General features: G+C 41.2%; 1 protein-coding gene across 1 annotated transcript in view; it reads right to left on the minus strand.

Moving 5' to 3' along the window:
• The window catches only part of armh1 (armadillo like helical domain containing 1), a 33,958-nt gene extending 20,529 nt beyond the window's left edge, over positions 1-13,429 (minus strand). Inside the window, 7 exon segments of the mRNA XM_052010653.1 lie at positions 1,400-1,498; positions 1,500-1,590; positions 1,851-1,857; positions 4,408-4,574; positions 8,160-8,231; positions 11,803-12,036; positions 13,317-13,429. Coding sequence (XP_051866613.1) covers positions 1,400-1,498; positions 1,500-1,590; positions 1,851-1,857; positions 4,408-4,574; positions 8,160-8,231; positions 11,803-12,008 — 642 coding nt within the window. The 5' untranslated portion in view covers positions 12,009-12,036; positions 13,317-13,429.
• Between the last annotated feature and the right edge of the window lie 50 nt (positions 13,430-13,479).

Genomic DNA, 13,479 nt, shown 5'->3' on the forward strand with positions numbered 1-13,479 from the left:
ACCTTCCCCCCTCACCAGGTTTCAACTTTCATCCACGCATTCATGCTCCTCCCCCTCCCCCCACTGTTTTATTCTGGCCTCTTTCTTCCCAGTCCTGATGAGGGGTCTCAGCCTGAAACATCGATTGTTCATTTCCCTCTATAGATGCTGCCTGACTTGTTGAGTTCCTCCAGCATTTTGTATGTGTTGCTCCAGATTTCCAACATCTGCAGTCTCTCTTGTATCTCTATTTAAATCAAATAATGACATTTGACAAGACTTTGTGAATAGAGAGTTATTCTTAGATTTCTGTTGGTGACTGCCACATTTTTTAAGACAATGAAATAGTTAAAAAGGCATACAAGATGCTTTCCTATAATAGGTTGAGGCACAAAAATAGGAGGACAGGGAGGCAAACCACTTCAACTACAACTTGAGTACTGTGTACAATTCACCACGTTACAGGAAAATTGTAATTGTGCTAGGGATGGCAGAGAGGAGATTCAAGAGTTTATTGCCAGGACTGCAGATTTTAGCTACAAGGACAGATCTGATAGGCTGAGATTACTCTATTTGGAAGTGAGGAGGCTGAGAGGAGGCTAATTGAGGTGTATAAAAGTAAGGGGCCTAGATGGAATAAATAGGAAGGATCTATTTCCCTTAGCAAAAGAGACAAAAACCAGGGAGCCTGCAATTTAAGTTAACTGGTGAGATTAGTGGGGAGATGAGGAAAATGTTTTCACACAGAGGGGGGTATAAATCAGGAATTCACTGTCTGAATGGGTGGTGGAAGCAAAAGCTGTCATTATATTTGGAAGAACCGTGAATTGCAAGACTGAAAACCTAACTGCTGGAAGATAGAATTACAACAGCGATTACACTTCAAAAGTAATTGGCTAGGTAGTTTCTTTCTTGCTTGTGCAGACATGATGGGTGAAATGTGTCATTTATTTTCACTACTTCTAGTCATCTCTTTGGCAATGGCTTATTTTGTATTATAACTAATAGATAAGACCTGAAGCTCTATATATGGAAATCAGTTGTGTATAAATAGGAAAATTTCTGGTTTATACAAACACAATTTTACAGAAACAATAAAAATTAGCTGTTATTCAATTTTATTCTGGATCTCATATCACACTGAGACCAAGGGTAGGATACGTAACTCCCCTTCTGGCTAATAGCCACGACAATTCTCATGGATGCAAATAACTACAACGGCAGAGGAACAACAAAAAAAAAGCAGTAAAAAAAATTCGAAACAAGAGGAAAAAGAATTAACAAATTAAAGAATCTCAAGGTATACTGACTAACCTAACATTAAATCAAGACAATTTGAGATACCCTGGGTGAAAAGAGTACTCATTTTCTGTTCCTATTATTCGTAACATCCCAAATAATAACTATTATTTTTTCTCACCTGTAGAGTCCTCAATGCCTGAAGGGCCATTTGTTGAACTTTAGGGGAGGCACAGGGCAATAATGCGATTAATCCTTTGTAAACTTGCAGTTGATACTTTTGGATTGCCTTGGGCTAATTGTTCTAACAAGATCTGAGCCTGTTCTTGGGTCTTTTCCAATTTCGAGTTTGCTAAACATTCTGCAATGTTTCTCACCACCTTTAAAAAGTTTAGAAGATAATGCCAAATTATTATTTATTGCCACCATTATTGCAAGATGCAATGAGCTGTATTTGTACAGGCGAGGCCATGCCATAATGGACCATTTTGCCATTCAATCACGCTATTGCAGAAGGACAGAAAATGGCAAACAAAAATAAACTGTCTTCTCTTGATATCTGCTTGCTGTTGATAGGAAGTATGCGATTCCAACACCGCATGGATAATTAATACTGATTTTCCCCACCTCACTTCACTCCTCTATGGATGACCTATTCAGTAATTGCCCTTAATCATATAGTGGGGGCCCATATAATTCAATTCATTCAGTTTTTCATACTTTGTGAAAAAGCTACTTTAATCACTCCAAGAGTCCCCAAAGGCCGATTTGTTTTGAAGAGCATCCATTTATTCTTAGGATTTGCTGCCCATTAATAAATGTAGAGATGATTCTACCATTCATCAATTGAGTGAAAATTATTCCATGTCATCTAATCCCTTCTTATCAGTATGACCTTTGATTGAATCTTTGACACTTTCAACTAAACCACAAAAGTTCCTACAGGAGAAATGTAACTCTTTAATGACTTAAAGATGTTAAACTTTATTTTCTATTCAAATTAGTAACTACCTAATCCAGTATACATCATTTTGAAATATACCATTGTTCTCTAAATTGATTGTATAGAACTGTGCAGGACAGAGATGGCTTTAGGTTAATACACTGATTGCCCAAACAACTAAAGAACATTAAGTGCCGGCATCCTACCCTCGGGGTACTTGGAACGCCTGCAGGATGTAATTTGAACCCAATGCGGCCCGAGTTGTAAAGGACATTGGGACACTATGTGCAAATTATGCACAATCTTCTTTAAGTCCCTGAAAATTAACTCCAAGTCTTTCTGTAATATAATAGGAGCACTTAAGCACAGCTTCAACAACATGGCCTGCAAATGGACTAGATGTCACAGGTGAGGCCTCATTGTTTCATTTTGTTAATTTCCATTGTTTACCTTTTATCCTCATATTCTACTCAACCGGAAACTAGCATTGATGCAAAATACTATAATGCTGGAGGAACTCAGCAGGCCAGGCAGCATCCATGGAGAAAGCCAGGCAGTCGACGTTTCGGTCAGGACCCTTCTTCAGGAGTGAAGATAGGAAAAGGGGAAGCCCAATATAAAGGAAGGAAAAGGAGAGCAGTGATAGGTGGACAAAAGAGGGGAGGCGGGGTGGGCACAAGGTGGTGCTAGGTAGATGCAGGTAAGAGATAGTGATAGGCAGGTGTAGGGTGAGGAGGGGAGAGCAGATCCAATGGGGGATGGGTCAAAGGTAAGGAGAAAAGGGGGGGGGGTATTAAAAAAAAGTCTCTGTCTCTTGTAAGGATGCAACCCCTTTTTCTCAATATCTCCGCCTGCGCTGCATCTGCTCCCATGATGAGGCTTTCCACTCTGGGACATCCGAGATGTCCAACTAATTTTCTAACCGGGGCTTCCCCCCGACTGCGGTTGAGAGAGCTCGCACCCATATCTCTGCCATTCCCTGCACCTCCGCTCTCTCCCCACCCCTCCCAGACCCAATAGGGATAGGATTCCCCTTGTCCTCATATTTCATCCTACCAGCCTACGTATCCAACACATCATTCTCCACCACTTCCGCCTTCTCCAATGGGACCCCACTACCAAGCATATCTTCCCCTGCCCACTCCTTTCTGCCTTTCACAGGGACCATTGTCTCCATGACTCCCTAGTTCACTCCTCCCCAGCCCCACCACCCCACCCATCCCGCTCCCACCCTGGGAACTTTCCACTGCCCCCGCCACAGGTGCAACACCTGCCCCTACACCACCTCCATCCAGGGACCCAAACAGTCCTTTCAGGTGAGACAGAGATTCACCTGCACCTCCCTTAATATCATCTACTGCGTTCAGTGCTCCAAGTGTGGCCTCCTCTACATTGGTGAGACCAAATGCAGACTAGATGACCATTTCACAGAACATCTGCGCTCTGTCCATAACTGCGACCTGCATCTCCCTGTTGCTGGTCATTTCAACTCCCCCCCTCACACTATTACAGATATGTCAGTCCTCGCCCTCCTCCACTGCCAGGAGAATTCCAAGAGCAAACTGGAGGAACAGCACCTCATTTTCTGTCTTGGAACCTTGCAGCCTAATGGCACGAACGTTGAATTCTCCCACATTAAGTAATCCCCACACCACTCCCCCCCCCCCAAACCCACACCCAAACCATGCCTCTTCTTTTCTTCCCTTTCTTAGCCTCCCTCTCTTTTTTCTACCTCCTTTTCTTCCTCCTTACCCTTGACCAATCCCCCGGTGGATCTGCTCACCCCTCCTCCCCCGCACCTGCCTATCACTATTTCTTACCTATCACTATCTATCACCACCTTGTGCCCACCCCGCCTCCCCCCTTTTGTCCACCTATCACTGCTCTGCTTTTCCCTCCTTTATATTGGGCTTCCCCTTTCCTATCTTCAGTTCTGATGACAGGTCCTGAGCCGAAGCGTTGACCGCCTGCTTTTCTCCACCGATGCTGCTTGGCCTGCTGAGTTCCTCCAGCATCATAGTATTTTTCATCTAGATTCCAGCATCTGCAGTCCTTTATTTCTCTGGAAAATATCATTGACCTTTCAATAGCTATTAGTAGCTGAAAATCATTCCAATCCCCAAGAAAATACATTACATATTGAGAATAGAATCGAACTGTTAATGAACTGTTGTCCTACTACATGTGATCATGTGAACAGATGCGGCCAGAAACAGAAGAATCGGTGTCAGTTTAAATGAAATTACCATAGCTTTCACAGATTAATTCTTTGTACTTTCGTCCAGCATTTGCAATAATTTGAAGCAATTTTAATGCTTCTTGTTTGGCATCTTCTTGCAATTGTTTTAGTTTCAGAATCTCCAGAAATGTCAAAAGGCCACCAACTTCTAAAACTTCTACCAGATATCGATGACTGAAATAGAATTAAAAGTTAAGATTGTTAAACATGGCATAATTGCCTTATCCATTTTTCAGATAATATTCAAAAAGATATATGTAAATAGCAAAAGAAAATGAGTAACAAGCACTCATGTAACAGAAATTTGTTCCATAGGCTGCAGTGAATATAATCATATTATCTACCCAATCCAAAAATGAACAGACTTATTCAAAGGCAGAGAACAAAGTGCTGGAGGAACTCGGCGGGTCAAACGGCATCTGTGGAAGGAAAGGAATTATTGACATTTCAGGTTGAGACCCTGCATCAGGAATGAGAATGGAGAGGGAAGGAAGCTGGTATAAAGAGAAAAGGGGGAGAGTGAGGCAGAGACCAGATAACCGGGGATACAAAGGCTGCAAGTGCTGTAATCTGATGTGTAAGGAAGGTGAAGATGGAAACCATTCAAGGGAGATATGGGCAGATGGAACCAGATGGAGGAGGGGATCCAGTGGATAAAGTGGGTGGGTGGAACCAGGATGGGGAGGGGGCACAAAAGGGTGAGGCTGGAGGGGGGCATGGAAAAGGAAACAAAAATGGGATGACCAGAGGTGGATTGGAAGGAGTCTCGTGTCTTCAGATCAATTCAAAACATGGATTTGAGAAAACTTGTAGTGGCATGGTTTTTCAGAGAGCGTATCACTATATGGAATGATCTGCATATAATTATATAATAGAATTATATAACAGTTAAACACAAAATGAAGCCTGTCAAATTATCAAGTCTGCTAAGAGTAATCTGGTTAATTCCACTCCCCTCTTTTCCCAGATCCCTACAAGTTTTTTTTCCCCTCTCTTTCAGATTTTTTTGAATTTCATTTTGAATAGAAAAGATTGTCCTCTTTAAAACTTTACTAGGTGTGCTAAATTTCAGGATAAAATGGTAAAGTCATGAAGCCAGAAAGTCATCTAATCACACAGCTGGAAAATAGACCCATCAGAACACTGAGTCCTCGCCAGCCGAGAAGCATCCATTTAAACTGATCCCATTTTATTCTCTCCACTTACCCATCAACCCCCCTCAGAGTCTATCAACCATTTACACTAGGCGTAATTTAGGCCAATTAACCTACAAACTCCCAATTGTAATGACAAAGATTTCAAAGCAGAAAATACAAGAAATACTCAATAGATCTGGTGGCATCTATGGAGAGAGGAAATGGGTAACATTTCAAGTCGATGTCCTTTCATATTTCTTTTTACAATGTCTTATGATACAGAAGGTGACCATTAAGCTCATCAAGTCCACGTCAGCCCTCAGAGCACTCCAATCAAACTCACTGATTTCCCTGCAACTCATTCTCTCTTGTATGCCATTAGCTCTCCCCTGATTATCCCACTACCTGCATGCACAAGGGTTAATTTACACCATCCAATTAATCTACCAACCAACTCATCATTAGGATATTGTCTGAAAACTGGAACACAGTCACAGAGAGAATGTACGCATTCCACACAGTCAGCACCAGATCAAACTGTGATCACTGGAGCTGTGAGGCAGCAGCATCATCTTTCATCAGATAAGTTAGAAATGAAAAAAGTATTAACTTGCAGAGGAAGTGGGAAGGGAGAGCAAACAAGAGGGAAGGTCAAAGATTCTGTGGAAAGTTAGAATGACCAAGTGGCGTTGCTGGCTGAGTGACAGCAGTAAAGTATGTCTGGTTAGAGATGTAAACAGGACATGTCAAATGAAATCTGAAATCCCAAGAGAGAAAAAGAAAGTGAATACTGAAATACAAGTTACCAGATTAGAAGAGCTGATTAGATGAAATTGTTGAATTCATTGTTAAATCTGGAAGGCTACAATATGCCAAGATGGAAGCTGAGATGCTATTCCTTGAATTAGGTTCAACTTCATTGGAACAGTGTGTGAGGCCAAAGGTGAGACATCAAAGTGGGAGTGGGATGCAGAATTAAAATTCTGGCATATTCAGTTTTTATTCCAGACTTGTAGCATCTCTGCATTTTGCTTTTAGATAATTGTTTAATTCAATACTACTTCTCTTCCAGGAATGCCCACCTTGAAGATACTCTGCTCCTCCCTGTGATGAGATTTCCATTTGTCTCTCTTACTTTGTTTATCTTCATTGGTTTCTGCTTCCCTTCCTGCTTTTGAGAAGGTAGTTACCAAAGCTTGTTTCCATGGCTTCATCTCCTTCCATGGTGAATGTCTATCCCCCACTCACTGTCGTTAACAGGGCTCTCTGTTCCACCTCGCATTTTGTTCTCATCTTCCCCTCTCCCACCAAGATTGAGCATTCCCTCTATCCTTACCAACTGTCCTACCAGTCTCCACATTCAAAAGATCTTCCCCGTAATTTCTGATACCTCCAATGTGATGTTATTATCAAATACATCTTCCTTTCCCCTGCAATCTGTTCTATCCACAATGTTCTGGTCCCTAATTCCCTTCTCACAACACCTTATGTATCCACATTAATGGCAGCTTCCTTCCTAGAAACAAACACTCTATTCAGGTCAAGCAGTAACTTACTTGTTATACTTCAAATTTAGTAAGTTACTCTACAATTGATGAAGTTAAAGGCAGATTGAGTAGCCACTTTGGGAGCATCACCATTCCATCTGCGAGGTTGACCCTGTGCTCTCAGCTGTCTGTTACTTTAATTCTCCATCCACTCCTACACTAGCCTCTCTGTCTTTGGGCTCCCACACTATTCTAACAAGTTTAGTGTAAGCTCAAGGAACAGCACAATATCCTCTGACCAGCATAGGAGTTTAGAGTCAACATTGAATTCAAATGTTTCAGATGATCAGTCTTTCCAGTCTTGTATTTCACACTTCCAGCATTGTTATTTTCCCCTCCCTCTCCTCTTCTGATATTTCAGGTCTCATTTATCAGGTCCTATTTGTAGCTCTTCCAGACACTGCTTCACTGTACTATTTCAGCACTGTCACCATCATTTGTGTCATTCAATATATCCTCAGACCTTCCCGTTTGTTCTCTCTGCTGTTCCATCATTCCTCTACAAAAACTTTCAATTGCTTAAATATGACTTCATTTCTAACTTATCCCAGTTCTTATGAAACGTCATTAAATTGACACGTTAACTACTTCTCCCTCTACAGATGCTGGCTGACCTGTTGAATATTTCCAGAATTTTAGATTTCAAGCATCTGCAGTATTCTGCTTTGGAATGACAAAGATATGTTATTATTTAACAATGAAAGTAGATAGAATTATCTTAATATTGACAATCTATATTAAGAATTACAATAATTATTGTTCAATTGTACAAGAATTAGAAAAATTTTGAAGGTGTGGTACCAAGACATTGGAAGCTACAAATTCAATTAATAATTTTGCTGAATTCTCAGAAGTTGCACTTGCATGCAGAAGCTTGGAATGCACCTTTCTGTAAATGTGGAGAAACTGTGTAATGGAACTTCCTACTACCAAGCAGCAGCTCAAGATAGACTTCAGGGTCCTTGAACTGTGGGTCTATTTCTTCTCCATACAAGGCAACTACTCAGAGCAGCAATTAAATAAAATTTAAACTATTCACATAACTAGTTTTTATATTGCCACAATTAACTTAAAACTTACCCACTTGCTGCTGATAAAATATACCAATGGCTTGTAATTGCTCAGTTACACAGGTACCAACCATGTAACTATTTAAAGTTAAGAACATAACTTTATGGCATGCAGGATATTGCTTCCAATTTACAGTAAATATATAAATAATACTTAACGTATATTACAAAATTATCTTAGCTACATTCTATAAATTAAAACCATAACTAAACATAACTATTCCCACTTTAAATAACAGAATCATGAACGATATAACATACAGATATAGACATTCTGATTTATGTACTCAAGCCTTCCCAACACAAACTGGGAGGGAAAGCAAAAGAACAAAAATGGGAAAGTGATAGGTAGATGCATCTCTCATGATAACTACTTCTCACAGTTCCAATGCCTGACCAGATTCTTCCCACTTTCCATTGCATAAGCCTGTGGCTCAAGGTTAAAGTATTCTAAATATTAAAAAAATGACAATGCTATGGGAAAATTGGAATGCAGAAAAAAAGAGATTGCAATTATGCATATGGATGCCCGTGACTAGTGGTATCCCAGAAGGATCAGTGCTGGGACCTTTGTTATTTGTAATATATCTGAATGACTTGGATGCAGATGTGAGGGCAAGAGCAATAACTTCACAGGTGATGTGAAGATAGGCAGAGTTGTTCATGGAAGGTAAGTCTTAGGCTGCAGAGAGATATGGTGTTTTGGTGAAATGGGATGAAAAATAGCAGATCAAGTTTAATCCAGACAATTGGTGAGGTGATCTATTTTGGGAGCACTAATGAGGCTAGGATATACACCATGAATGTTAGGGTCCTAGAGTGTATTGAGGAACCAAATGACTCAGAGTACAAGTCCATAGATCCTTGAAAGTGGCAACACAGGTAAATAAGGTGGTTAAGAAGGCATATGGTATTGGTATTAGTTTATTATTGTCACTTGTACCAAGGTACAATGAAAACTTGTCTTGCATACTGTTTGTACAGATCAATTCATTACACAGTGCAGATACATTGAGTTAGTACAGAGTGCATTGAGGTAGCACAGGGTAAAGTGTCACAGCTACAAGGAAGTGCATTGCAGGTAACAATAAGTTGCAAGGTCAAACAAGGTAGATTGTGAGGTCAAGAGTCCATCTCATCGTATAAGGGAACTGTTCAATAGTCTTATCACCATTTGATACAAGCTGTCCTTGAGCCTGGTGGTATGTGCTCCTGCATCTTCTGCCCAATGGGAGAGGAGAGAAGAGAGAATGACCTGGATGGGTGGGGTCTTTGCTTATGTTGGCTGCTTCACCAAGGCAGCGAGAGGTATAGACAGAGTCCATGGGGGGGAGGCTGCTTTCCGTGATGTGTTGGGCTGTGTCCACAACTCTCTGCAGTTTCTTGCAGTCCTGGGCAGAGCAGTTGCTGTACCAAGCCGTGATGCATCCAGATAGGATGCTTTCTATGGTGCATCGATAAAAATTGGTGAGTGTCAAAGGGGACATGCCAAATTTCTTTAGCTTCCTGAGGAAGTAGAGGTGCTGGTGAGCTTTCTTGGCCTTGGCGTCTACGTGGTTGGACCAAGACAGGCTGCTGGCCTTCGTTAGTAGGGGTATCAGGAGAAGGGAGATTATGCTCCAACTTTATAAAACCTTCCCAACTGGAATGCTGCATGCAGTTCTGAACACTAAGATATAGGAAGGATGCGATAGAACTGGGGAGAGTGCAGAGGAGATAAACAAGAATGTTGCCTGGGATGGAGCAATTCAGTTATAAGGAGACCCTGGAGAATCTGGGTCTTTTCTCCCTGGAGCAGAGGAGATTAAGAAGGGACACGGCTCAGGTATATAAAATTGTGATGGGTATAGACAGGGTAGACTACAGGAAAAACTGTCCCTATATCAGAGGCAGATAAAACTAGAGGATATAGGTTTAGGGTGAAGGAAGGGAGATTCAGATGGGATATGAGGGGGAGCTTATTCATCCAGAGAGTGGCAAATACCTGGAATGCACTGCCTGAGCGAGTGGTTGAAACTGGATTGCTGAGAACATTTAAGAAGTGTCTAGATGAACACTTGAATTGCTCAGGCATAGAATGCTGGGTGATGGGGTTAATGTGGAAGGATGCCCTCTCGTCAGAGTGGATGAGTTGGGCTAAATGGCCTTTTTCCATGTTGTACAATTCTAAGATTCTAGAAAGACAAAAAAATCCGATGTGGAAAAGAGAGAACAAGGCAGAGAGAGAACACAGTACCAATGGATTTTGTATTTGAAAACCTACACCAAGTTGGGTCACATTCTCCTCAGTTTCTGTCACCATCATAAATTCTAGAATTTCCCTACATTCCACTAATATTCCCTAATTCAAGGCATACTGACATTGCAATCAAATTTCATAAGCAACCTTCCGATGCCATGTCATCTTGATGCCTCGTCCAAAGGCCCCAAATTTAAATACCTCATCCTTGAATTCAGGTTCCTTTTACTGGCCTCATCATATTTCTGTAATCATTTACAGTCCTATAAGAATTCAAGTTCCTCTTGTGCAATTCTTTTCCTTCCCTTCCGTCCCAGCATTCAGTCATTCATTCTGTTGATTTGGCTCAATGTTCAAGAAGTCACAGCCCAAACCACATTACCTCACCACTTCCTTTAGCAATCTCCTTCAAAGCCCAATGCTTTGACAATTTATGGCCATCCATCCTTACTTGCCCACAATCTATCTGATTATTACAGAATTATACAGCACAGGAGCAGTCCGTTGTTCCCTTTTTCGCACTTTGAAAGAACTTTACAATCATAATGATATCTCTGCTCTTCCACTATAGCCCTATCAATCATTGAATTATAGAATGGTTACAGCAAAGAAGGAGGTTATTCCGCCCTTGTGTCCATGTTGGCACTCTATCAGAGCAAGTCCTTAGTTCCACACCCAGCCCTTTCTCTGTAGCATTGCAAATTTTTCACCACCATATATTTATCCAGTTCCTTCTCGAAAGCCACAGTGGAACATCCCTCCACCACATCTCCAGGCAGTGCATTCCAGAATCCATTCACATACTGCGTAAAATATTTTTCCCTGTGTCACTGTTAATTCTTATAATCTATACCAATGACTTCTTGTCCTCAACCATGAAACCAAAAGGAACCATCTCCTACTATCCGCTCTGTCCAGACACCTCATAATTTTATATACTTGTAGCAGATCTCCCCTTAGCTTTCTCTTCTAAGGAAAACAACCTCAGCCTCACTAATCTATCCTGTCAACTGTAGTCCCTCATCTCAGGAACCACCCTTGTAAATCTTTTCAGGACCCTCTCTCACACCTTTTCTGTAATGTGGCAACCAGAAATTGAACACAACACTCCAGTTGAGGCCAGGCCAGTGTTTAAAAAAAAACAGCATGAATTCCTAATATTTTCTTTTGTTTCTGCTGGAAATCTATTAAATATGCTTGTGCTAACTTTCGGGAAGTGATGTGCTGTGTCTGGTAACTTTATGCCAGTTTTTATCCACAGAGGCTATATCAAAAAACATTAAAATATGGAATAAAAATATGAAGACTCTTTCTTTTGATTAATGCCCAAACAAGTAAATGTTAGCAATGAAATATTCCCTGACAACTTGACAAGATAGTTATCAAAACTCAATTTAAAGGAAAGGATACGTTATTCTGAGCCATGCTGTCAACCTAGTGAGAAACAAACTAGCTCCTTGAGCAAACTGTAATTCCAGCTCTGGACTTGTTTTACCTCTACTCGTATTTATAAAGTCATTCAGTATATGTTGCCGGGTAGCTTTGGAGCCATGGTCCCAGTCCTGTAGAAAACCCATAAATTTGGAAATTTCAACTTGCTCTTTTGATGAAGCCATTTTCTAAGTATTACAAATGTCTCAGCAGCTGGAAAATAAAAGCATTTTAAATTCGCAGGTACACACTCAAAAAATTGTAGTTTAAAAAAGAGACAAAAGTAATGTTTCTGCTCATAGGCAGAACCTAGGAACTCTGCAGTGACAGTACATCAGACCAGGACTAAGAAGAAATTGGCCCTGGAGCCCCACCCCCGGCTCAAGTTGAAGTCATTGAAAGACAAAGCTTGACCTGATTCAACAACAAGCAACCTCCCAAATAACACATGCAAAACAGAGGGAAAAAAACCCAAGACTGGATAGAGTATTTGCAGGCAAGGTAGCGTAGCAATTAGCGTAACACTATTACAGCACCAGCGACCCGGGTTCCATTCTGGCCGCCGTCTGTAAGGAGTTTGTACATTCTCCCTGTGTCTGCGTGGGTTTCCTCCGGGTGCTCCGGTTTCCTCCCACATTCCAAAGACCTACAGGTTAGGGAGTTGTGGGCATGCTATGTTGGCGCCAGAAGCATAGCGACACTTGTGGGCTGCCCCCAGAACACTCTACGCAAAAGATGCATTTCACTGTGTGTTTTGATGTACATGTGACTAATAAAGAAATCTTATCTGATCGTGACAATGATTACATTTGCTGTTTTAATTAGTTTTCACGAAGACCAATCTACCAACCGTTGAGTGTACTGTCCTAGCTAGTATTTGCCAGAACTGCGATATGGCCATTCCGGACCTGGAGCTCGGTAATTCTCCCTGCTATATTATCTCAGTGCCACTGGTACGTACATAGAATCAGCAAAGACAACATCTTTATTTATGGACAATAGAAGAGGAAAGAAAAATGAACATGTAAAGAGCTAGGCAGAAAGAATTAAAATTTCTTGTTTGGAGCGTGAAAGAGCAGCAAATGCTGAGAACAACAGACGGCCCCAATCCGCCTTCACGGCCTGATGCACTTCTTATCCCTCCCCCTTTCTCACTCCAATCTTTCTGAAACAAGATATTCACAAACGACGCTACTGGAGGGTCACTGAGTTATGTTTGGATATGTTTGCAATTATCATTCCCCCTGGCCCAGTGAACGCCTTTATGTAAAAAAAACGCATTATGTAAAATTATTTACTGTCAGTTATCTCGTTTGAATTCCTCTGTCATATGTCTTTATATACCCACTTTAACACTGAAAACAAGGACTAATAAACATAATACAAAGAAAATGCTGAAACAACTCAGACAGCCTAACTCCCAGGACTAATAAACATTAGTTAGCGGCGTCCTCGAGCTTAAGCAACCGTTATTGTTTTGAGAACACGATTACCTGATTCAGAGGTTGACTATTTTAATAAAAGGCATTTATTTGATTTTTCACCAATTCTGTTGATAGGCAACAGTGCAGCCCACCATGAAAGGAGACGGAGAGGCACTTCCATGAGCCAATTGCTGCAGGACAGCAGAGGGCTGTGCTCGAATGACCCAATCAG

This window comes from Pristis pectinata, chromosome 3 (genome assembly GCF_009764475.1).
Source record: "Pristis pectinata isolate sPriPec2 chromosome 3, sPriPec2.1.pri, whole genome shotgun sequence".
NCBI classification, from domain to species: domain Eukaryota; kingdom Metazoa; phylum Chordata; class Chondrichthyes; order Rhinopristiformes; family Pristidae; genus Pristis; species Pristis pectinata.